Source organism: Amblyomma maculatum, chromosome 1 (genome assembly GCF_055883805.1).
Source record: "Amblyomma maculatum isolate TAMU_Amacu chromosome 1, ASM5588380v1, whole genome shotgun sequence".
Lineage (NCBI taxonomy): Eukaryota > Metazoa > Arthropoda > Arachnida > Ixodida > Ixodidae > Amblyomma > Amblyomma maculatum.
Window position 1 is genome coordinate 183,759,484 of NC_139344.1, and position 27,122 is coordinate 183,786,605.

Here is a 27,122-nt window from a genome sequence, read left to right on the forward strand (position 1 = left end):
ATGTCAAAGCAAAACAGGTTGTTGCCGTCAATAAAAGTTAATGCAAACGCTCAGAAATCACATATTCCCGTTTCTGTTTGGAATACCGCAGCTACTAAAACATATGCCACCGCAGACTGAGCAGAATGCAGTTTGAACAGACCACTCTATGCCTACTATGCCGTCTGTGTGTACGATAGAGTTGTGTGAGTATATATCTTTTTTTTTTTTTGCTTTTAAACCTCTGTCGCGGTGTCTCAATGGTAAGGACGCTCGACTGCTGATTTCGAGAACGGGGGATTCAATTACAACCGTTTCGAAAGGCGTGCCTCTGCTGTGGGATTTGACTGCACAATATACAATCCCACGTGGTAACTGTGGTGTTAATAATGAAAAAAAAAAAAAAACCACACCAAAACCAGCCTCTACAATCATCCGTCATAGCTGATGCCGCTTTCATGCATTAAACCCGGGCCAATATGCATCTTTTCTTTTGTTGTTGAAGGCTTCTGTGCATCCGTAAAAGTTTTAGTGAGCACATTTTGCTTTAGAGAAATGCTCGAATGTTTAGGAAACTATTCCCTGCACCTAATTGTTACCCTAAATATTACATAATACAACTAGATCAATGTACTTTACTGGTAGCCTATTATAATCATTATAATCCCTTTTCGTCCAAGTGCTGTCTTCCGACAAAACTCGTCATTTCTGACAGGGGGAGTAAAACAGCTTCATGCGGGCTTAAATATCAGTGTTTAGTTCGGGAATAAATACATTTTTATAGTCGCATGATAAGAATGACCTCCATTTCTTTCGGAATAGTTTTATATCCGGCATCTGTTTTTGAAGCAACCCTAATATTTTACTTCGCATAAGATTTAGTCACTGCTAAATAATTAGTGATAAAGAAATTTTCAGCCTGTAAAATGCTTCCCAGAACATGACAGTGCCCATGCGCGGTTTATAACGATGTCTTCGCAGAGAGTAATTCGTAGCTTGCACAACGTTACTAAAAATTAATCGCTGATTATTGTAAATTCTGTCAATTGTGTGTAAAAGTTCTCTCACAGGGTGAAATTTATTCACATATTTGCAAAACAAAATAATTACACTACTAATTTACCATTATATATTAATATCACACACATCAGAAATCCCTTATACTTTCCTCGGTTTCAGGAAATCATTTACAGTTAGTTGCGCATGCATTAATACGCTATCACATTCTATGACAGTGGCCGCAAAAAGCATCTCTGCAAATTCAATCCCCTCAGCGCTGTACACGTGAACAATCAGCTTTCCTGTGCAGTGAGGTTTCCTGTATAGTGTCGGCGCGATCTCATATTTGGGGAATACTTGTGCGTGGTTGTCTGGGCCAGAGTTGATGTGCAATCAGTCTAAAGCAACTCGCCATGCAGTGCGCTGCCAATGCTACATTTAACCTGCTTAATCCTCGAGTCAAGTACGATATAATGAACCAGGCTTTCTCGATTCAATCTAAATTACTGCAGGTCAGAGCACGAACCTTGTATCTGCGTGAGCTTGACACTAAATTCGCCGGTCTCACTCGCAGGAGACACGTGCAAACTGTTTGAAAGTCGATAAGAAAAAGCTGTCATTAGGCAGGCCCAAGCATTAGGCGCGTGAGCGCGGTACAGTGCAAGAAACATGCAAAGTAAATCTAGAAGACTGGTGGTTGCGTGCTTTGTTTTTTCCTAAAATCCGCTCTTCTTCTGCTGTATTAGCGAAATCCTTGGATTTTTTTCTGCAATATAGCAGAAATACTGCAGAAGACACGTTTTCATCGCCATCAAACCCGCTATAAACTCGGAAGCAGACCTACGCAGCGTGCGTTTCTGTGAGCGCCGTCGGCTGCCGATCCACACTACCGGAGTGACGGTGGCGCCACCTCTAGGTCGCTCTTGCGGCGAATACACTGCAAAGCATGCCTCCAGCCTGCATACACCACTATTGTGAGAGCCAATTCCAAAGCGCCGTCTGCTGTGACTTCGATGAAAAACAAAACAGGCCTAATGACGACTACGAAGTAGCACACAGCCAGGGTGGCGTTGCCCGTAGCGCTCAAAGGCTTGCTGTGGTAAGCTCGCAACATCCAGTGCTGTGAGCCCTGCAACTTACCTACCTTCGTGATGCAGCTGAGGCCGAACCCATTTTGACGTATGTTCCATTAACAACACGCTACACAAACGATATTGCAAAGACGGGACAGAGCCAGTACGCTGTTGCTGCGCTGTCAGTCTGTACTTGAAGGTTATATAAAAGTGGCATCGGACAGCTATAGCGATGCCTATTTCATGTGTCTCTCTTTAAATGTGATCTTCCATTCCATTTCATGCGCGACTTCACGAGAAATTCTACCATACTGCTGGCCCCGACTGCCTGACCGGCGCTCATACTCGCTGCCTCGAATTTCCCATCGTTGCTTGACGCAGATAGCTCATAGCCATAAGCACTGATTTGTTTTGGTGGGTGAAAGTTTTCTTCGACAGATGTGTTTATCATCACTGGTGGATGAACCCAAGCCATGACGAGAATTAGGTTGAATAACAACCAGCTGTGCGAGATCGCGCTTTAAATGACTGCGAAAGGCTGGTGGTCGGACAACGGAGTTGACGTCACGCTCTTCGCTTTACGTCTTCCAGGGCAGCGGGGGCACCTTGGTGTGTGCACCTTGGTGTGTGCTCTCCGAGCGCATAAAATAAAACCTTTGTTCAATATGAAATAAAATCATTGTTCAATATAATCAGCATACCGAAAATTTATTTTGAGCATATAAGGGTCAGGGTTCATGCTATTAGGTAATCAGCTTGAGGTTGTATAGCGCACAACAAAGAAGGGACACAAGCGTTTGTGTTATGTCCCTTTGTGTTGTGAGCTAGAACCTCAAGCAAATTTTCAGCGTTTTCTCTAAATTTTCAAAAATCACTTCAATATCTCTTTAATAATGCGAAGAAGTGCAAAAATACCGACAAAAGACAAAAAAAAAGGACACATAAGACAGTCACTTCTTTTCTTTTTCTTTTTGTCTTTCGTCGGTATTTTTGTGCAGACTCTTTCACATTATGAACCACCAACTAGCCCGGCAGCTTGCTCTCCTGATCCATTTTATATGGACACAGCAGCAAGCTTATGCCAACTTTGTTAAAACTATCTACAAATTCAGAAGCTCTCATCATGCCAAAAGGAGTGGTTGACATCGAGGTCAGACATGATGATCAAGTAAAGATGCTGCCACAGTACGTCGTAGAAGAACGTGGGAACCCACTGTTCACTCGTGACTAGCTTCGAACCATTCATCTAAACTGGGGCAGCATCTTTGTGACAAACAAATTGTCAATTGAATACTGCCCTCAAGGCAATAACCAAGCCTGTTTGAAGGCGCAGTTGCATTAATATAAAGCCCTTTTTAAGGATGAACTTGGAGCCATTTCCGGTGACCGTGCGTAACTATTCCTATGAAAAGGCACGCGCTCAAAGAAGTGTTTCTTTTGCCATTCAACCGTCGAAGCAGAACTGCCAAAGCTCGAGCAACATGCCATAATGCTTGCGACTACGAATGGAACAGCAACACCGGTGGTACCAGTAGTCAATAGTCAATACACCATCAACCATTTGGCTTTTGAAGTGTCTTCGGCACCCGGCATTTTTCACCGCATTACGGATACAATGCTCAAGAGCTTAAGAGAAGCGAGCCATTGCCTGGATGATATTCTTATCACTGGTAAGACAAAGGACGAACACTTCGAAAACCTTGAGGCTGTTCTGAAGTGTCTGCTGGGGCGTGGTGTGCGAGTATGAAGTGAAAAATGTTTGTTCTCCAAAGAAACGCTTCGTTATCTTGGTTATATCTGCTGAGAGCATCCCAACTTCACCAGAAAAATCTTTTGCACTGATGGAGGCACCAGAGCCAAAAAACGAGTAGCAGCTGCAGTCCTTCTTGGATATGGTCAACTAACATGGAAAGTTTATGCAAAGACTGTCTACACTTGCATGCCCCTTGTATGAGCTGCTGAAGCAAGGAAAGTCTATCATGACAACTTTGCTGATCCTGGTGCACTACCACCAGGAAAAGCCGTTGCAGCTCTACCGGGGTAGGTACTGTTCTTTCTCACGTTTTTCTAGATGGAACTGAACAGCCTGTGACACATGCTTCCCTAACATTGTCAGAGGCTCAGAAGAACTTTAGCCAACTTGAAAAACAAGGTTTTGATATTATATTTGGAGTAAAAAAGTTTCACCAGTACATTTATGGGTGAAGCTTTACGCTTGTAACAGACCACAAGCCACTGCAAACAATATTCGGACCTAAGAAAGAGATTCCATCAATCACAGCAGCTCGCCTACAGCCCTGGGTAGTTGCATTGTCCGCTTATCACTAGATGCTGCGCTGCTATTCAGAAAGTCTGGTGCAAAGGAGAGGGAGACTGTCTTTCAAGACTGCCAACTGAGAAGCAACAAGAACAGTCAGAAAATACTAGAACTGCTGCCCATAACAAATGCCGATATTGCACATGCAACATGTCAGGATACAACCCGAAGCGAAGTTGTAGAAAGGACCAGAAACGGTAGGTCCTCATCTGTGCCAGATGCACTATGGAAACCCTATTTCAACAGAAAGACGGAACTAAGAATTCACCAAGGCTGTTAGCTGTATGGCATGTGTGTCATCATTCCTAAGTGGCAGCAGACTCTCATAGTAGAAGAGATCCATGAAGAGCACCCCAGTAAAGAAATTTTGAGGTGTCATATGTGGTGGGCAACGATCGATGCTGATCTTGACAAATGTTTCAAAAGGTGTCAAGCTTGTCAGGAGCAACATTCGACTCCTAGTGCGGCACTGCAGCCCCCGTGGTCGTGGACAACAGTGCCTTGAAGGAGACTTCACTTGGATTTCGCAAGGCCGATGCACAACAAAATGTTTTTGGTAGCAGTTGATGCTCATTTGAAGTAGCCAGAATTAAGTCTTTGCAATGAACTAAACTAAGTCAGTGAAAATAATTCAGTGTTTGAGAGAAATGTTTGCTCATTTCAGTGTGCCTGAAACACTTGTCACAGACAAAGGCCCTCAGTTCACTAGCAGCGACTTTAGGCATACCTTAAGCATCTCGCTCGGAATAAGACATCTGACCTGAGTTCCGTAGTACCCCAGTATGAATGGTCTAACAGAACGCTTTATTCAGTCATCAAAGTCAGTGTTAAAAAAAAGGGTAACCCAACCAACCACGTTCCCAGAACTGTGATGCTATCTGCAACGAACGCACTTGCCTACGAAGAGGTACCCTTTCGAGTAAGTGCAGAGACTGTTGTTCTCACCACAAAAAGAAAGAAAAGGCGTCATGTTCGGCTGTATCTAGCTTATTCCTACACAGTCGAACCATGTTATAGCGAGTAATACGAGCACGAAAATTTGTTATGTCTTATATTCGTTTTCAAAAGTACAGTAATGTATCATTAATACGACCATAGTTATTATGAACAACCTGAATTATGGACAGTTCTCCTGGGGACCAAACTTTTTTATTGTATTTATGCCTCGTTAATATGGAAACTCACTGTAGGGACAATGGATAGGGTAGGAATGCACGAACCCAATAAGAGCCCATGTATTTTTGTCGTGTTAATATGAACGCTTTGGAAAAAGCAGAAATATTCGAATGCAAGTTAAAAAAGGGCGCGCCACCAGTGAACTTGCGCAACACCCAATATGGCCGGATACCTGAACGGGTCCTGTGTAGTTGGGAAGAGCCAAGCAGGCGTATAGTCTTTCTTGAATGGGGAAATGTGCAACAGCGGCGGGGAAACGCAGAGCAACTGAGGGTCAGCTATGTGAGAAAGGCATTGAAAGGAGGAAACTGGGAGACTTCTGCGTGGAGCAGAAGCACTACGACGAGAGGCTGCATAAGGAAAAGCTGCTTGCAATAAACTCTGCTGAACGTCAGCACAGAGACCGACAAAAAAGGACAGAAAGAACCACAATGCCATGTCTATTCCGTGAAGCCGTGTACACTTGTCGGTAGGAGTTATACACACACTCACAAGCTAGAGCGACAACAGAAAGGCGACAAGCACGTAACTGGGACCACGCGTCTCGTCTTGGACGCGTTTCCCTTTGGGACCCATGGTTTTCGCCACTGCCGCGCTGCCGAACTGCCACATTTTGAGCCACTTTCCAAACCCTAGCAGTCCGCATTTGGCTTCGCTTTGAGTTTGCAACGCGGCCTTGAGAAGGCCTGAGCTTTTCACAGTAGGCTAGCCATCGTTCTTCAGCTTGTAGCGTTTGGTCCATTGGAACCCATACCAGCGAAGCCAGGAAGGGGCTGCTCAATGGCCTTCTGCACAACTGCCTGCCGCACCTAGTAACTTGACTGCCTTGCTTACAGCATAACCTTAAAGAAAGAGTAAATGGCAAAAAAAGCATCGAACTCAACTTCAGTCCGGCTTTAGGCATGGCAGGGTTAAGCGCAAAAGAATAGAGCTGAACGCATGAACAAAGCGGGAAATCTGTATATAAAAGGCGCATAAGTATATTCCCAATACCTCAAAGTGGGAAATAAATGGCTGAATGGAGGGGGAGCGGGTTTCTGAATGACCTGGCATGCAGTTTAGACATACACATTTTAATATCCTGACAATATGATGCAGCATTTCTTTTCCATGCTGACATTTATATCTGATACTTCTGGCTTGAATGGTCCCTCTTCAACAGTCCTTCATTTTTGCACGCTTTTTTCAGCAATTTTTTGAGGACCACGATTGATAATGATAACGAGCACTCAGCTTTCTGTCAAATTTTGAATTCAGTACACTCTTCTATAGGCAGAAGTAGACATTAATTACAAAAAGAATTCTCGTTTTTCTTCATGACTTGGTTATTATGGATGGCTCACTTTATGGGCAGTTTTGCTGGGAACCAAAGTGTCCATATTAACGAGGTACGACTGTACATGCGCAAATTCTTGCAAACAAGTCTTCTCATAAAACGAAACAAAATGTGCACTAACATGAACAACACAAAGGTATGAAAACGCACAATTTTTTCATTAAAAGCTTGTTATAAACATAAAATCCTGTCTATCGTTCTGTCAGAGAGCAAAAATGAAAACTCAAGCAGGGGTGCTGCCTCCACACACAGACTTATTTAAAAATAACACTATACTGGCCATATTGGCGACCTCTGCACTGTTTAGAGCTCACTCTTCTCTTTCTAGTTCTCTGTCACTTCATCACTTAAATCAACTGAGGGAATCAGCTGATCTATGATTTCTTGGTCGGTCAGTTCAGGTGCCACGGCGCCACAACCAAGTTGACGCTAGGAGTAATGTAGTCTTAAAACGTAACATTGGGAAGTGCCAGCTGACGTGGTGAGAAGGCTAACAGACTTCCAATCATTCTTCCCAACGCCTCTGGAGTAGATGTCTTCAGCAGGCACTTCAATTTTTGCTCGTGTTGAAGATTGTCTACACACTGGGTACAACAACGAATTATGCGGAACGTGCCCCATCCTAAGTGTCTTAATTTTCGTCGTAAGCGAAACTGCTTTGCGCTTCTACGCTGCCATTTATCATAATAGAGTCAATAGACTCACGGGAGTGCAGCGCATGTGCGCGACGAAGCAATGGTTTGATCAAGTGCCAGTTACACGCCTGGTGGCCGTTGGTGCCCATTGTCGTTGCCGCCCCTAGATGGCATGGCATGCGAATGCGTGGGCGGTTAAACATATTTCTGCGGAGGGCAAATTCAAACGATTGAAAAGCATGCTTCTTGAAGTTTTTTCGGCTCCTTTATACACTTTTTTTGCCATTTGAATGCAAAAAACTGCTTTGTTATAACCAATCAAGCATCAAATTTTGAATTCTTTGTTTTGTTATACAAAGAGAACTCCCATAGAAATAAAGCATACACCAATCAAACTACGATATTACTTTGTTTAATCCGACAATTCGCTATATCCATGTTCGTTACACTGAGGTTCGGTTGTATAACCATTGGGCAACTGCGGTTGCCTACTGCACCACCTACTCAGCACTATAAAAGCAGCTGTAATACCTAACCTCGTCCTCTTTGGTATCATGTCTGACCAGCATGTAGACCTACTCATCTAATAAACGTCGAGTTTGCTATTTTTTGTGTGTCAAGTGCCAGGCTGCCTCACTTCCATTCTGTAAAGCACACGTACACAACACAGAAAGAGTGTGATGTGCACGCTGCACTGTCATGTGATGTTTTGGGAGTGCACCCCTCAGTGTTGTGTTTACACGTAAGCCAATGCTCTGACACCGATGGTCATGTGAAGTTTCCTCGTGTACGCATGTGATTGAATAAAATTCCTTTAGTGTCTTGGCAACTCTCATCCCATCCAATCCTTGCCTTAGGCAACATAGCAAGTTTTATTTTTCTTATCCCTGCTGAAGGAACAGTGCATGCACATGGAAATCATTTTTTACAGTCTGTCCAAATGGGCTGACAATATCTGTTTCCTTGAATGATGCACATCTTGCTATGCTTTTTTTATTTTTGCCATGTCTTTTGCTTATTTACTATGTATGCCCCACTCTTATCTGATGCCATCTGTAAGGACTGGCAGTACTTCTCAAATAATAACGAATAAATAATAGCTTATCTAGATGGCCGGGAAAAATAACAGTATTGGCAGCTGCTTCTAGATGGTCAACCTCACTTGGAAGTTTGGAAGTTTTGAAAGGTGTACTACAGCCTGTCTCATTTGATCGACAGTGGTGTGAAAAAAAAAAAAAAAATGACATAGGTGAGTTTGGGGTAAAGCCCAAACAGCATGTAGCCCATGCCCCCACCACCATAAATAGTGTAAAAATGTGCACTCCTAGCCTTGGTCCCAAATTGCACGATTCCATTACACATCAGCATAGTAAATGAAAGTTAACTCTGACCACTTGGTGCAATGTTCACTATAAGGTGCTGTAAGCTTGGTCCCACAACACTTTCAAATGTTTTCTCAGAATAGTGACTGGCTTATCTCGATTCACATACTGTTTGTAACATTTTCGAGCCATAAAAGCCAAGGCAAAAACAAATACCAACTCAGAGATAAGCCCACCAGAACTAGAACTTAGCCATTTTGACATGACCTGCCGCCTATCAGATGAAAAAGATGACATGAAGGTCAGCCGTGCAAAAGCAGGCTTGACTAATTCAATAGTACAAACAAACATTTCAGTTGATAGCTTCTCTCAATTGATTACCTAGCTCCTCAGTGTTGTGACACAAGCATCAGCACACCTCTCAATGCCTACTTATGTATTTCTCTTTTCAGCTGTCACCACTCTTGCTGCTTTGTAAGGGCAGCAAGAGAAGCAACACTCTGAGAAAAAATGAGAGAAAAAAAATGATGGGGGGTTTAAGCATGACTTGAACCTAGTAACAAGAGTAAAAGCTCTGTCAAGCATGGTATAGCAAGGCTGTATGATAGAACCTAGTTGATACGTTCCCAGTTCATACGAGTTCCCATTTCATACATTCAAAATTAAAACATCTCTTATAGAGTTTCGCTATTTATCTTCCGGTTAGTATGTTCCCTGGTAACACGATTTCCCGGTTACTACGCTCGAGGAATTTTGACATATTGTGGTCATATAACACGCTTTGCGATCAGCCGGACAAGTGCTAACGAGCGCTCGCAACGTGAAAAACTAATCAGCGGCGCTCCCCTACCACAGTTGCTTTCCTGCAGTGGTCTAGATGCAAAGGGATGGAGCATCAAAGAAAGCCAATGAGCCAACAGTTCCTGCGAAAACATGGCTTCATGAGGAGATAAGCAGTGGCTTCTTTTGTGGTGCCTGATGGGAATAGGGAAGAACCATTTGATAACTAAACTATTTGCTTGCATACGAGCGGGTAGGGTCTGGGGGAGCCGCATGAGCAAAAGCGTGGCGACTGTAAGCCATGCGATGGCTTCTCCACACATCCCTGGTGTAAGAGAACCAAGGAAGCGATCCCGGCTTGTCATTCCTTCTACGAACCAGATTTGTTACTGAATCTCTTCCGTGCTTAGGTCAACAAAAATACGGACTGAATTCCACAAAGATTAAAAAAAAAAGAAGCTGTCCATATTTGATGTCTATAAATGCTAATCTACACTTTTATGCAGTGAAAGTCTCAATTCTAAATGCCTTTGTACCTCATCCAGCAGTTATTTTTTTAAGATTGGGCAGTTCTGATCATATGTCCTTCCGGATAACACATTTATTTCCGGCATTTCTTAAAAAATGTATTAATGAGGTTTTAATGTAATACGGTCTAACTGTTTGAATTAGGACGATGTTCATACTTCACTTTAAAAGTAGATGTGATAGCGCTTTTAGCACTGCCTTTTCATTCCACAATTTCTTTTCCATTTTTCGTTTAAGTTGGTTTTTGGGGAAAGCACTTGTCGAAGCACTGTCTTATTTGACAAATTTGCACTCTGCCTATGAGAACTTGCAGTCTAATATGAAAAGAGGTCATGAAATTGAAACTAAGAAAGAAAAGATGGTATGGAAGGGGAGGAAAGTCACTAATGATTATAGCATGGAAACAAAACCAAGACAGGAAGGTGCACAATCATTAACAGAAACTCTATGGGTTTTCTGAAGATTTTCAGCTGATATCATAATATTTAAAATTCAGTCCTTTTGTTGCAGCAAACTTTTCAAAATATAGAGTAAAATGAATTTCAAACACTGAAACCAAAACTTGGCTGCATGACTGGGTGTAGCACATGGCATAATGTAGCCATGATTCTGCAGACGTTATTGGAAGAACAGATATATGTGTGCTTTAAATGGCAGAAATAGTGACTGCCAATGATGTTGTTGCTCGTGAAATGCCAGAAAGTAGTAAATATGAGCCTGAGGAAATTTTTTTAAACCTACTGATGTTTGTCTTAAAAAGTAGAAATGTAATTTTTTGCTAATATAGATTATCACACACCTACAGTACATGCCGTTTCCTCGGAGTCTCCAGTCAGCATCTTGACATTGACACCACTGCTGTGAAGAGTCTCGATAGAGTCACGCACTCCAGGTCTGGGGGGATCCAGGATGCCCACCAGACCAAGAAACTTCAGTTGGTTCAAGTTTGTGCCACTTGCCAATGAAAGAACTGCAAGAGCAAACCGGGAGAGTACATACGGATGTTCACAATGACCTCAAGCCAGTCTCGCAACAAAAGCAGCTTAGACTGATTGCCCCACTACCACGAACAGTTTACTAAACTTGTTAAAACACTACACTTGCCTCTAAGTCCCTTCCGGCCCATGAACTGAGCCTCCTTGATGTACTGAGCAGTGCGTTCAGTTGTAATAGGCAATGGCATCCCATGGCCGCTGTAGTGGGTGCAATGGGCCAGAATTTTTTCCAGTGCCCCCTTCACAAAGTACTGCTCTTGCTCCTGCAATACAACATGTAAGCAGTCACTCAAAAATAATAGCAGAAGTCTACCTACAGTCTACCCTTTAAATGAATTCAACAGGAGTGCATGCAGAAGAAGCAGCTCCCGATCCCTGAGCTGTGGAAACACAGACTTTGGGTACCTCCACTTTCGAGGAATATGAACACCGAATTCTATGAAGGCAGAAGACAGGCGCGCACTCCACCGCTGAAGCAACAACACGGTGAAAATCAAGAGGGTTTGCTTCACAGATATAGCAAGACTGTCGTCCCAGAGATTTTATACAGCTGCCATAGTTCACTAGTGAACCCCGATGACGGGCTCCTAATAACAGGCTCTCCATTCCGCGCACGCAGAGAAGGCAGCCATTGTTCTTTCCACTGCAGATCCCAACTCTAGGGTAGTCATTACAAATCTGCGTTACACCTGTATGAGTTCTCGCAATTGAGGTATCACCCTTGGCCTACCATCTCCTAATACAAGCAGTCGCTGATGCCGACTCAGCCTCAAACACATCACCTGGGATCCTGGCCACCAGGGTCCGAAAGGTAATGAGGCCGCTGACATGGCCGCCTGAGCGCTTACCCACCGCAAGTCTCACCCCAGCTCTTCTGGCTCAAGAGAATATTAAGCAACCACTTCTGCACAATATTCAACCACAATATTCTTAACGTCTGCTGCTAATGTCAACGCTTGCTCCTGGCTCCCGCAAACAGGGCTGAGCAAGGCTGACTAACGAATACTGAGGAGATCGCAGGCCTGTACCTCATCATGTCCTCTAACTGCCAGACACTTGATCCTCAATTTGACAGGCGGTATCCACACTGCGGGAAAGTCTGCGATAACTTCCATATGATGTGGGCATGTCAGATATATCCCTCTCTCTCCCTTCCCCCACCAAAAGCACGGGTGAAGGCCCTATCCAACTAGAATCTTGAAGAGCTCTAGTCCAACGGGCGCAGGTGGCACCTTTGTCCTATGGTGTACCTGACTACAGATGCCTGTTGTGTAAAGGGCCTTTTTGGGGCTAGCAAACTCTCTAAATTGAAGTTGGACTGTATCTGTTGATACAATCCAGCTTCATTTTTCTCTTTAGTGTCCCTTTAAAGTGTTCACTATGCGAGATGATGTGGTACTAATTATGAACAATAAAATATAGAAAATCAAGCTACAATACTGCATGTTGTGTTGTGTTTTATGGTACATAGGCAACTAAGGCCATCACGCGCCAAAAGCAAGGTTTAAAATCTGAACTTTGTTAAGGGCTTTAAGAAGTTATTACTGGTTCTATAACTTATTTAAATACTTTGTTTCTTTTAGGAACGAAAATATGCAGGAAATGTCAATGAGTGACCTTTCGCCTAAAAGTAAGCTTGGGAGGAATGGTATATGTTCATAGTAAAGTTGTGGGAAGTGCTTCTGTCGTAGATCTTCAAGTCTTGTACAACTGATTAGGATATGGTTGATTGTGAGCACGTCTCCACATTCTTCACAAGTAGGCTGATCGTGTTTCGTTAGTAAAAATATATGTGTAATGTGTGTGTGACCGCTACGAAGACGACATAGAACCACTTCAATGAAACGCTCTTGGTGGCTACATGTTTTCCATTTCTCTACCACGGGCTTCAGTACGTGTAGCTTATTGTTGATTTCTTTGCCCCATGAATCCTGCCATTTCTCTTTTAATTTTCTTTGTATATATTTTATGACATCTCTATGAGGTACATTTACTTGTTCTATTTTTGCATTCTGGGCGGCTGCAGCACACGCATCAGCTCTTTCATTTCCATTTATACCTACGTGACTTGGCACCCAGCAGAATTTAATTTTGTGTCCTCGTGTTTCAACTGTTTTTATGCAATGTATTATATTTCCTAATAAGGGTTGTGTTGCATTTCTGGCGTTTAGTGCTGTGATCACACTAAGCGAGTCCATGTAGATTATGCTTTTTACGATGTTGCACTTTACTATCTTTTCCGCAGCTAAGGAGATGGCATAACATTCGGCAGTAAAAACTGTTGCACACAGAGGTAGCCTAACTGTTTTTTCAAGTTTTTCTTCCACTACACCACTACACCACTACCAACGTAAAAAGTTGTTTTAGAACTGTCTGTATAAAATACAGTGTGGTTTTTGTACTTTTCCTTCAAGGCTAGAAACTCTTGTATTATATGATCAGGTGGTGTCTGCTTTTTACGAAACTGCGTTAGCGAGAGGTCGCATACAGAAGGGAAGCTGTACCAAGGGGCAATTTGTTCGAGACTATGCACAACGTTTGGAAGTGTATCATATATGTTTAGTTCCTGGCATATCTGTTCATAACGGAGAATTAGGGGTCTTATCGTTAACGGTTTATTGTTAAAAAGTGTTCTAGATGGGCACTTTGTGACTACAGAGTGGCAAAGGTGTTTTGGGATGGACCTTATTTTTAGCATGCAAGCACACGTAAGCATTGTTCTTCTGTCTGCAAGGGGTGGTTCATTTGTTTCTACATGGAGGCTATTTACGGGGGATGTTCTGTATGCGCCAGTTGTAAGCCGCAGGCCAAGGTTTTGCACAGGATCTAGACGTTTTAAGTAAGAGGGTCTTGCTGACCCATACACAACACATCCATAGTCCAGGGAAGAGCGTACTACTGAGTGTTAGACACGCATAAGACATGTTCTGTCAGTGCCCCAGCGTTTGTGTGATAGCACTTTCAGTATGTTCAGGGATCGGGAAGCTTTCTTTTTGAGGTTGTTGATATGTGGTAGAAAAGTGAATTTCTTGTCAAAAGTTACACCAAAAAATTTGTGCTCGTTTTTTATTGGCAGTATTGTTTCATTTAGGCGCAGGTTAGGGTTGGTTTGTAACCCTCGTCGCAGAGAGAATAGAACTGCTACTGTTTTTTGTGGTGAAAACTGAAATCCATTTTGATCTGCCCATGTAGCCAGCTTGTTTATAGTTAGCTGCACTTGTCTTTCACATGTTGATACATTGGAGGATGTGTATGCTATCTGTAGGTCGTCGACATATAGTGAATACATTACAGGTTTCGGGATTATTTTGTTTAATGAATTCATTTTTACCACAAAGAGAGTTGTACTTAATATACAGCCTTGTGGCACCCCGTACTCCTGCATAAAGTTCCTTGAAAAAGTTGAGCATAGGTGCACACGACATGTAGGATTCGAAAGGAAGTCTATTGCCATTTTAGAAGAATCTATTGCCCCTTTTCCAGTCTGTTTCGCGTGACGCAATTAAGCCTGACAGACGATCGACCAATCACAGAAATGAAAAGCAGCAGATACCTGCATTGACGATAGCCTTCGCCATTCGTTGCGCGCTGTGGTTCAATATTGGCTGCAAGGTGCGTCCAATAGCGAGGTCCGGTCGCCAATGAGCCAATAGTCAGGTCGCTTCCCACGAACGTTTGAATAGCACGGCTACGTCATCGAACAAAAATGACCTGATGTAAAGAACCAAATGGATCATGATCCTTGTAGCATATGGCACCTGGAGAATTTATCGAGTCATTTATTACCGCGGCTCTGCTCGCTTCATCCCCAATGAACGTGACTGAAGCAAGTTCTCAAGGATGTCTTTGAAAAACGGCGCCCTTTCTGTCGACAAAATTTCTGCTTTATATAATTAGATCGCGGCCAAGAGTTTCGGTCGTTCTGGTCCGAACAAGTGCCAGAGGCGGTCGTTGCTCTCGCGCCCTCGATTCTTCTTTCTTTTACTGGGCATGCACGAGTTTCCACAATAAAGAGTTTGCGTTTTGAAGCCGTTGCCTACTACGTTTACTACGCACCGATCAACTCCTCTTTGTGGGCAATGCCACGTGACCCTGCGTTTCAGCATTCACTAAGCACCAAGACACAAGAATTAGACCTCAAACTCGACATTTTATTGAAATATTTCCGGAATAATTTTCCGAAGAAAAAAAAAAACAGTTCAAGTCACAGCCTTTGCATCTAAACGTCTTACGTGCCACCAGCTCACGATGTCTAAAACGCAGTCTATGTTCAGGAGTTCTACTCGTGCAGAAGATTGAAACATGGCAAACACATAAATCGCCTTCCCTCGCAATTTGCGCAGAATGTAACAACTTTCTTCGCCATTACCCTTGCCTGCTCTGGGCTTCTGCGAGCTCTCAGCGATGCGTAGCATCCAGTACATCTCCTTCGGACAGACCGTGCAGGTCCATCGGCCTGTTTTAGCGTATGGGCGCGCTTTGTTCCGCGTGTCCTTTCGGTCTCAATCTCAGCTGTGGCGAAAAGTGCACGTGCCAAGTCCTCGCGGAATTCGATGATTGGCGATGTTTTACCGTCCACCATTGAACGGACAACCCATGCGTTCACAACTGCAGTTCCAACGATAAGCTCCACCGCAGCTTTCCTATACCACTTGAGCCCTTTCCGTAGGCAGGAGTAGTAGGACGTCATTTGGTCACTGTAGTCGACGCCCTTTTTCGCCGCGTTGTAGTCTAGGACTGTGCGCAGTTTCATGATCGGCTCACCCTTTCTCGTTTTTTTCCGGTATCAACAAGGCTGGCGTCATGCTCAGCAACCGTTGTCATCATGAGAACGGGTCGTTTATCCAACCACTTCAGCACCTTTACGCCGTTGTGGGATTCAAGACCAACGACTTCCCCTTTTTTTACTCTAGCTTCTGTAACTTCTTTCGGAAGCCCCTTTCGGTTCGACCGGAGAGTGCCACATAAAAATGTATCATCCTTCAACAGGCGTGACGCAAGCGGCATGCTCGCGTAGAAGTTGTCTACGAAAAGTGTGCGACCACAGCCGGTGAAGCCAGCCATCAAATTTACTACTACTTCTTCGGCATGCCCCATGCCCGCTATGGCGTCAAATTTTCCGGCATATATTTGCACTTTCAATGTATAGCCTTCCTTCGTGCAGGCCTTGTATAGCTTGACTCCATACTTGTGGGCTTTACCTGGGATGTATTGCCTGAAGGCGAGGCGCCCACGCCACGGAATCATCGTTTCGACAATGACAATCTCTTTGCCTGGCTCCAACACTGAGCAGAAATTGCGATTCATCTTATCCATTAAGGGTCGAATACGATAGAGACGATCCTGCTGTGCGCTCGGTTCCTCGTTATCCGCGAAATGCCAGAACATTAGTAGGAGCAGAAACCGATCGCGGGACAGGTTCCGGCGAATGAAGTTTACGCCGTACAGATCACTTCTTGCCCAATAGTGCTGCAGATTAGGAAGCCTTACTAGACCCATGCAGATGAGTGCACCAACAAACACTTTCATTTCTTGCACGTTTGTCTCAGTCCATTTCTTTATGCGTGATTTCTCTTGTAGGACGTTCGAGTCTATGTAATGCTTCCCATACCTGTTTGTCTCATGAACCATCAAGTCCCAAATGTCATCAGTCAAAAAAAGAGAAAACAAGCTGAGAGCATCGTTGCTAGTCGGGAGGCTGATTAGCACAGGAGGGCTCGAATACGACATCGCTCTAATTCTAGTGGTTATCGCTTTATCATCAGACGCATTGCAAAGCGCCAATCTCAATAAATACAGGCGCTCTTTATATCTCTACCGCCATCTGTGATATGATAGTGGAAACTCATTTTCATGCATTTATGGAAACATATCGTCGCCGCACTGCAAGAAACGTCTAGTTGTTTGCGCCAGCACGGCTGAACTTCGTTGCGTGACCCACCGGTGGGCCACGACGCAGTGAACGTGTTAAAACATTTTCAAATGATTTTGCAAGGCAACTTGTAAGGGCTATAGGTCTATAACTACTGGGGGCAGTGGGTGGCTTTCCTGGCTTCAAGAAAGACACAATAAATGCTTTCTTCCATGCCTCTGGGATCTTTCCAGATACCCATATCTTATTGAAAAAATTCACAAGGGCTCCTATCGCGGGTGTGGACAGATGTGCTAGCATTTCATAGTGTATTTCGTCCGGGCCAGGCACCGTCTTTTTACCAGCAGCTAAAACGGCATTTATTTCTTGTACTGTGAGCAAAGAGTTATAAGGTTCATTTCCACTCCCACTTGTTGGAAGTCTTTGTTTTTCAGCTGAAGTTTTGTGTTTTAAGAAGCATTTTGTGTAGTGTAATGAACTTGATACTGAAGAAAAGTGTTCGCCTAAAATGTCTGCCTGTTCTTCTATGCTCGTCTGCTTGCTGGGATCGGTAAGAAATGGAATTGTGAAAGGAGAGAAGGTTCCGTCAAGTTTACAAACTTGCTCCCACATTTTTTTAGATGTGATTGAATATGGAAGACATATATTTTTGCCAGGAAGACGTTTCGACATTGCGGCGGACATATCGTGCTTTGGCTCTTGCCTGCTTAAAATTTGTGAGATTTTGAGATTTTCATCCGTGGGGTGCCTGCGAAAAATTCCCCATGCTTTGTTTTTTCTTTTTGCTTCTTTACATTCTCGCGAATACCAGATCTTGTGATTTTTTTGCACAGCTCCTGAGGACTGTGGGATAGCTAAGTATGCCGCAGCTATGATGCAAGTTGTAATCTTTTCGTTCAGCTCATCTACGGTGAGGTGATCTGAATAAATGTTTTCAAGGTTAGCTTTTGATTGAAGTAATGGCCAGTTAGCTAGGTGAAGCTTCCACCATCATGGTTTGTTAAGTGTGATGGCTGGTGAAGGTGTTAAGCTGATTGTGACAGGGAAATGATCACTCCCCTGTAGGTTGTCCTGATTATCCAATTTAAAATCTGTAAAAATTGATGATGAACTAAAAGACAGATCTAAGCAACTCATTGCTCCAGTACTTGGCAAGCAGTAAGTAGATTTGCCACTACAATACTGCCTGAGCAATAAATTATATCAGCAAACACCATATACTGCAAGCCTATTTTACTGAAAATAAGGCACAGTTAATCAAGAATACACAGCATAAGGCTCCTATGATGCATGAAGTGTACAACAGAGCAACTGCAGCCAAATTTAGGGTTTTCAAAGCGATATCTTATGCTACAATCAAAGCACAGGAGGAGGCAACATTTGGCTGCACCCAGCAGTGGGAGAGGGCGAATTACCAGATGATAGACACAGATCACTCTTTACGCCTCCTAGTGTGACACAGCCTAATGGCAATCACCCAGGTGACCACACAATAGTTACCCCTACTCTGTACCCCACTCTGTCACCCGCCGCACATGGTGGAGCTGGACTGTGACGGCTTTGAAAATTCAAAACATGCTGTGGCCCCACCTGGCTGATTCTATGTCAATGTCACTGGTTCTCTAGGCCTGTCTGACAGAAACCTTAGTGGTCAATTTTCCCGACTAGAAGGAAGTACAGTGAAACCTTGTTATAATGAACAGTTAAAAAATCGTAAAATAGTTCGCTCTATCCATAATTCGTAATATAAAATTTCGTAGAAAATACATGCAAGAGCAGTAAAATTCAATCACAGTAACTCGGAGGGTGCCTACTTGGGTCACGTCCATTTATTTACGCGCACAGAACTGCATTATCGCGGCTTGCTTTTTTGTGTTGATCGCGTTCCGTATCACGCCCTGTTACACAGTTTGCAAACACTCAACAAGGGCGAACCCACTGCTCTCAATAGCACTGCAGTGGCGGCGCAGTAAATCCAATGCAGCAAGCGCTCCCTTGTGAAGTCGGAATGTTCTCATCGTCTCCAGGGTCAGCGTGAGCTTCGTCTGCGGGATGTTCAGAAACTTTCATATCGATTTCGGCGTCCATCAGTACAGCCGTGGTCGCCGCAATGTCGTCGTCGCCTATAAAGTCCTCTACAGTCATTGTTGCGGGCATGTCACCAACAAAACGCGAAGCATCGTTCCAGGCCTCATCGAGCTCGCGGAGCTCTGCTTCTGCTTCATCGGGCCTCTGCTGGAACAAAACCTGCATGCCGAAAGCAGTTGGCAATCGTTTCGCCTTTCACGCTGTCCCATATCGCTTTAATGCTCCCAACAAGTCGATCTTTAAGTCCTGCTTCATAAGAAGCTTCACGAGAAGAGTGTCAATCAGTCTCCTCTTGTAAACTGCCTTGAAGGCCCTGATTTTATCTTGAGCTTGGTCTTTAACGCCAGTGATGCTCTTTTTTTCATGTTCACCACCATCACAGCACTACGCACACCCGCGCACCATACTCGACACGACGACCGACACAGCCTCCGCCGAACGCTATGACAGCCACACTGGCCACGCTGCGATGCCGGTGCTAACACTACAACCAAAAAATGCAAAAGACGCAAAAACCAAAAAGGCAAAAGCAACATTCGATCGCGCCGCTGCCGCTGCTGCTGAAGCGGCGCTGTCAGCGATTATGAGATGCGAACGATTTCTTATGGCCTCCGAGATCACCTCCGCGCGCACAAACAGGCGCACGGGGGTGATCTCAAAGGCCATGGATTTCTTTGGCTGTCAACTCCCAATGCCGTCGTGGCAACTGCGGCGCTGTCAGCGCCTGCGAGGTAGTCCTGAACGTTTGCTGCGCCGCACAATACACATGTAGTGCAACGAAGCCTGCCTCCTTCTATTAAAGTGAGGTAGTGCTTGGCATCGCGAAGTTCGTAATATCCATTTTATGCCGAACCGCGTTCGCTATGGAAAGTTAAAAATACTTGTGTTTGACAAAATTATTTGGGAAGAGTTCGATATATTCAATAATTCGTTATATGCATGTTCGTTATATCCAGGTTTGACTGTACTGCAAGCAATCAAAGTTGTTTTCACGACCTTTCAAGAGCCACTGAACACCCAGTGTTTCAGGCTTGCCTAAATTTGCAGGCAACTAAGCCTAAATGGCAACCAATAGCATAAGAACAAAGGCCACCTTACCCCACCAAACTTGGGAATAACCTTAACTGCCATCATCTTGTGTTCAGAACTGAAGGGAATCTCTTGCAGCCGCACATAATGGTTACGCACGTCATAAATTCCCATCTGTAGAGAGAGGAAAAAAAATAATTGTACAAAGCACCATCTGCAAAGAGATTCAAATAATCTTTAACATGCACCGACATCACACAAAACAAGGGCGCCTTGCTTTTCACCTCCATCAATATGCGGCAAACGCGGCTGGGATTTGATCCTCCATCCTTAGGTTCAGCAGTCAAGCACTGTAACCACTAAGCCATGGTGCTAGAGTTTCTAATAACCATAGTATTCAGTTCTGGCAGAAGCTTTTGCATCACAAATATATAGGTGCATTTCAATAGCATAATGCTGCAGTTAAGGATTATGTAATCCTGTTTTTAATGCATAACTCTATAAAAAGTAGGAAGTGGAGCACTGCACAGGCTTAAACCAGACCGAAAGCCCTAGTAGAAAAGTAAGCTGGTTATAGCTGGGCCCGAAGCAGCGGTTCCAGGCCATGCTCGGCCTTAAAGTTGCAGGCCCAGGTCGGCCTTGGGACCCTACATGGAAGGGCAATGTACAGCTTTTGATTCACTAATGTACAGTGAAGAATAGAAAGCTGGGCAAGTTGGTTCTTGCTATCCGTATTAAAACAGCGCAAAAAGACAGACTGAACAAGCACAACAACACGAATGCAACATGTGCTCATTCCATCTCCGTCTTTACGCGCTGTTTTAATATGGTACAGTGAAGAACACTCGAGGCTTTATAGCAGCAACACAGATGAAATAAAGCTGAAAAAAAAAAAATAAGGATGAAAAAAAAAGTTACTGTTTATTCATATATTTATTTACTTCCCACTCAGTGGTTAAGGCGATCGACTATTAAGTACCGCCCGTACCTTTGTGACCGAAAATTTCCAGCATCATCCACTACAATATCCCTCATAGCCCGAGTTGCACTGAGACGTATGCTAGCCCTTTTGCTTGTCACCTCTATTGAAAGACAATGAGTTTGGCTATGGATTCAACCTGTGAAATCATGTCCATTAAAAAAATGACATTCTATGGCTGTGAGGACACTTAAATTTATACACTGCAGGCTGTTAAATGTGACTGATTAAAAATCTTGAGGGAATGTGAAGAAGTTTATTACGCGTGATGCTACCTTTTTTCGTTTCGCCTTAAGAACTTCCAAGTTCCTCTATGTTATCTTTGCACATCTAGGAGATTACTGTTCAAAAAGCCAACCCTGCAAACACGCCTCATTATTCCAACTTTTGAGGGAAAAAAAAAAAAAAAAAAAAATCCTAATTTCTTCCAGTGCTTCTGCGATTCGAGCTCCTTTGCCTGCCAGTTCTTCACTTGTATAATAGGAGTCTACTTGCTCAGAATGAGCAATTAACCTCATGCATTATGAGAACGGTCCTGGCGTGAGCCCAGGCCAGGCTCATGCTTGAATCCACGGGTCTGGGCCGGGCTCGGGCCGGCCTTAGGCCTTAGACTGAGGCCCATGCTGCACTTTAGGAGGAGGCACATGCCCAAAATGGCCGTTACTAGAAAAATTTAAGATAAACAAAACTGTACATTATCAGAAAACTAAAGATGTGTAAAAAAAAAACAGACAAGCGCCTTTCAGTTTTTTCATACCTTATGGGCAGCAGCCAGCAAGGCCCCTTCTGTTGGCTGCCCTCGTAGCTCACTTCCCAGGATGTCAGCATTATTACAAATTGAGCCACACTGCAATGAAAGCAAACAAAGTCACAATAACTATCAATCCCCAGAAGAGCAAAATATAAATTAACGCTAGCTCCCAAATAGCACAAACATTAAAGGTGTCAAATGTTTCCACACATCTTCCTGCCTACTGTTCCATGAGGCTTTTTCTGTTCTGTGGAAGCCAAGACTCAAAAGTATAACACAAACTAAAGTAGTCAACAGATTACTGCAGACCTATGTTAAGATACAGAACTTTTCCTGCTGAAGGAAAAGCAGTACACCTATAGAGCAGTTATACCAAGCAGTCAGAATGAGTGCCATGAAAAAATAAGGCCCTTGTGTTTGTGTATATCCAAAAAGTTCATCAGATTATTTGATATATCAGACGGCGCGCCGTGCCTCTGGAAGTGATGGCTCTCCTATCGGCACTCTTCGATCACTTCGTGTGCGAGGTGGGTGAGATGTGAGGCCTTCAAAACCACGCGACGAGGTGAACAGAGATGTGCTTGAGGGTGGCCTTTGATCTTCTGTACCATTATTCATGTCATATAGCATCACAGGTCTTTAGGAAATCAATGTGATCTCAAACGTTAGATGAGCTATTAATCCATACATAGTGTGGGAAAAAAGAAAAGCGTGATGCCATTGTCCTAAACATTAATGCTATTGCTTATGAATGCATACTACACACCACTAAAACTCTCTAGGAACGAAATAACAATACTACTACATTCATTTTTGTGTTTTGTTTTGAAGATTGCTTTGTTAAGCACTGCCATTACCCTTACTTACAAATACTAGATGCATTATGCCACGTGCTATGTATCATTTGCAAAAACTATGCACATGACCGACAGATCCCACTGTGGTGCACAGCGAAAAAAGTAGCGGAGGAAATTAAAGCATTTGACGAAACTGGTAAAAATCATCACTAGGTTTCATTTCAAATGCAGACTATTATAACACACGCGTTCATTAGACAGCATTACCGTGATGCTGACAGTTTTGAAAACTTTAGGACGCAAGCTCTACTGCTAGCATTCTTCAAGGTTGCATTATAGCGCAGTTTGCCAGATGCTTGGTCGGACACTCAGCACAGTAGGGCTGAAATAGTTGGCTTTGCAGCTAGTCAATCATTTCGGTAGTGTAATCTAAACAATATATTCAAACAGAAGTTCCTGCTCGAGTGAAATCTGTTCATGAGCATGGTTAACAGAATTGAAACTGACTATGTGCAAATTGTTTAATGTGGTTGGTTACTCCTCATGAGTACAGCTTTATGAACCTGCCCATTTCAATTTAGGCTTTATATGCATTAACAAATACGCCTTTTAAGAGTGCAAAGTAATATAATATAGTACACTCCTGCTAAGATAAGCTTTAAACTTTATTAAGATGAATTTATGGATAAGATGAGCAATGTGAGTTCACTGGTTGCTTTCCCAAAAAAGAAAAAAAAAAAATTCGCTTAAGATAAACTGTTTTCCAAGTACAATCATGAGCAAAAGTGGTACACAGTCGAACCCGGTTATATCGAACCCATATATATTGAATTTTGGTTATATCGAACTCGCGGAATATCCCCTTGAAAATCCCATGTAAGAGTATAGGAAAGCCGCATCATATATCGAACTCAATTTCACTTGTCGTTCGATATATCGAACTCCGCACCACACACTGGAAAGTGTGCCTTGCCCAAAGACGATCGCATCACCCTTGGCCGTTTGCCGCGTGCCGTTTTCAAGCCACGTGCGGAAGGAATGAGAGGGGACAGTTCGGTGACGGCTGGTCTGGGCAGCGCAGCGCCAATTCTCCAAAGGCGCGCGCATCTGCAGTTATCGTTTTCCGCGCGCCAACATATCACGTTTGCAAGCCATGTGCGTGGGTGTGCCCAGCCAAGCTATCTCTCTCTTTCAGCACGCGCTACGCATGCGCCAAGCCAGCTCAGCCCGTTTAAAAACAGGCGTCGACGCTTTCTCCAGCGTGTGTTGCGAACCCTCTGCGCGCGGCGGCTGAGGTGGTTATGGTGCCTGCGGACGTTAAAAAGCGGCAGCTCTCTCTCTCTCTTTTTTTTTTTTTTTTGCGAGTCATCCTTTCTTATCGTTGTGCTGTTTGGACGTTAAAAAGCGGCAGTTTTTTTTTTTCTTTCCTTTTTTTTTTTGCGGGAGACGTTTATCCTTGCATGTATGAATCAACAAAAGCACGCGGTCAGCTGCTGCGATCATGACGCCCGCCCCAAGCGCGGCGTGATAAATCGAACCAGGCTTGTACGTGCAATCAAGCCATCACAGTTCGCTCTCCGCCACCGCAGGAGCTATCAAAAGATAACGCGCCCCGACGTACGTTATCGCTGCGCAGCATCTTGGCACGCTGCCAAGAAATGAGCTGTGGATGAGACCACCGAAACGGAGTGACGCGCGCCATCGACATGCAAGCGGTAACGCTGGTGATTTCTGCCGCAGCGACACAGAAACCTTGTTTTGAGCTGCCACAGTGGCTCCTACGGCAGAGGGACGCAGTTCCAACAAGTTTGAAATTTTTCGCTCTGTCCCTGCCGCTCGTCGCTGAGATCACTCAATCGCTTGCATGTGAGCGAGCTGGCCTTCACGCTTTTTTTTTTTTTTTCAAATTCTCTGTGCAAAAGTGGAGGGTGGGTTCATTATGCGAGTGGGTTGATTACGCGACAAATACGGTATCGTTTTTTGGCATCGTAAGTGCCGTCACCAGCCGATTTTTGTATATCAAATTATCGATATATCGAGCTATTTCGCGATCCCCTTCGAGTTCGATATATCCGGGTTCGACTGTATAACATGCAGCTGGTGGCAGAGCTTAGGAAAACTGCATTACGTCTTCTAGCAATAGATATCTGGGAGACAATTGTGGCAGTGCCCCCTTTTATCAACATGCATGTGACACTGTCGCTGTAGTTAGATGGCGTTATAATGCAGTTGCCCTGAGTACCAACACCGGCTACGTGTTGCGCACTACTTTTGTGCACTACTTTTGCTCACGACTGCACTTAGGTTAAGATGAACTTACACAGCGATCGCAAACCATGGCAACCCTGCAGAATGATACTCATAGAGAGTATGCGTGGGCACTACCAAAAAAAAACAACAACCCAATTATGCAACAAACTTCTGAGCAAGAAAACGGGCCCCTACAAGATGGCTTCCATGAACCACCCCGGAGAACCACGGGAACCTGCCTTGTGGGACTGTGATTTCTTGGCGGAAAGCTCTCTAGCAGTATAGAAAGGGCAGGCCCCTATCACACCTTTGCTGGCAGACATCTGACATGGACAGATTTTGCGATCGCGTGTGTGTGTTGTACCAGGTGCTGGCACATATGTTTAAAGTTTGCCTTCTCATTGACTTGAGGCTTGAAAACTCTGGAGCCACATTTTCAACTGACACAGTGTCAAACACACCATGTTACAGTAAAAAGACAGCTACGTATCAGCACTAGGTGCATTGTCTGTGAAGTATGGAAACATCGGGTAAAAAAAAAATCATGAAAATAGCAGCCATTGTGCCATACAGTGAGAAAGATGAGACAATGAAAAAAAAAAAGAACAAAACAAAAAAATGGATCGAGCCCAATGCTATTCTCAAGTAGGACAAAATGAGCTGGTTTCATTGCCTCAATATTCAGCTCACTTCATGCACAGTTTATATAACGCTCTATTTGCAATCTGTCTCTCTCTCTGGAAGACTATTTATAGACTGTTTTCAAGTAACATATGCCTGGACATCCCTAGCCTGCTTACACATCATTTGTTTTGTTTTTGTGGGGTTTAACGTCCCAAAGCTACTCATACTCAGGCTATGAGAGATGCTGTAGTGGAGTACTCCGGAAATTTCAACCACCTGGGGTTCTTGAGCGTGCACTGACATCGCACAGCACACAGGCACCGTGCTTTTCGCCTCCATCGAAAAGCTGCCGCAGAGGTCGGGATTCAATCCTGCATCCTTAGGAACACTAGGCGAGCGCCGTAACCACTGCGCCACCCTGGTGGGGTCTCACACATCATTTTTAAGGATACTTCTGTTAAAACGAACTCCTGATAAGACAAACGAACTTGCAAACTTGCCGACTCCTTCAAGTTCATATTAAAGGGAATCTACTGTATAAGGAATATAAAACTGATTGCATGTTTAAACAGAGCATAAATAAATACAGGGGTGCAACCGCTGAAATAGGATTTGTAGCATTTTTGGAGCAGCAAAATCTTAGTTTTGGAGCACTAAAATCTATATTTGGAGCAGCTCACAAGATAAAAAAAAAAATAATAAATGCATGTTGCAGTGTGAATTTAAATTTTGGAGCTGTTAAACAAAGAGGAAACCTTACTTTCAGCACAAAAGATGAAGAGATGTGAATACCGAACTGTATGAATGTGATCCATTGAAATCAAGCAAGGGCAACCTATCACCGGCGCTTAATATACTTCCTTTAGGAATCTGGAATGTACCTATTTTTGTAAATATGCATTTTGTACTGCAATGCATGCTACCACATTAAAAAAGAATGTGGGCCAAAACCGAGGAGGTTAATTTTTCAACCTTCAAGGACTGAATAAAAAGGAAAAAAATTAGAGAATATGCATTTCTTTTATTTTTTTTTGCATCTAGCGCAGTTTGACAATCTTAATCACGGGATGTTAAGTCGTTCGCAAGACTCATAAAACAATGTTTTACTGTCTGTGAAATCCACAGCTTGTGTCATGTGAGGGCAGCTCCAGAAGAGCTCGAAGCCATAACTGCAATCAGCCTGTGCCCAAAAGCGAGCACAGTACACAAACAAAACAAAATGTTGATTTAAAAGCAAACACAGAAAAAGACAATAAAAGCAGCGACCAAAAGGCAAAAGGGCAAATGCCGAAAGCAGATAAGCAAGCAAGGCGTATACAAAGAAAACTGACGAGCGAGTGCGTCTTCGGCCCGTGATTTACGCTTAGGGGCTGGCAATGAGTCTGCGGTTTTGACTCTATATTTTGGTTAAGGGGAGGTGGGCAATGACTCAGGATATTAGGTTATATATTTCATGCACAGAGCAGACTTTGTAGCATTTCAACATTCCAGCATCCGTAAATGTTAATTTTGGCAGTCTTGGGCTCCACACCAGCGTTATGGAATTGAAAATCTAAGGCTGCTGTATGTTTCCCGACCTGATGACACACGAA

General features: G+C 43.7%; 1 protein-coding gene across 4 annotated transcripts in view; it reads right to left on the reverse strand.

Moving 5' to 3' along the window:
• Positions 1–27,122, reverse strand: part of SPoCk (secretory pathway calcium atpase) — a 110,340-nt gene that overhangs the window by 33,148 nt on the left and 50,070 nt on the right. For all 4 annotated transcript variants that reach the window (XM_084589771.1, XM_084589772.1, XM_084589774.1 and 1 more), the window contains exons 13-16: positions 21,866–21,955; positions 20,199–20,303; positions 11,250–11,403; positions 10,945–11,115 (exon numbers count right to left, since the gene is read on the reverse strand). In XM_084589771.1, coding sequence (XP_084445897.1) covers positions 10,945–11,115; positions 11,250–11,403; positions 20,199–20,303; positions 21,866–21,955 — 520 coding nt within the window. The remainder of the gene's footprint in view (positions 1–10,944; positions 11,116–11,249; positions 11,404–20,198; positions 20,304–21,865; positions 21,956–27,122) is intronic.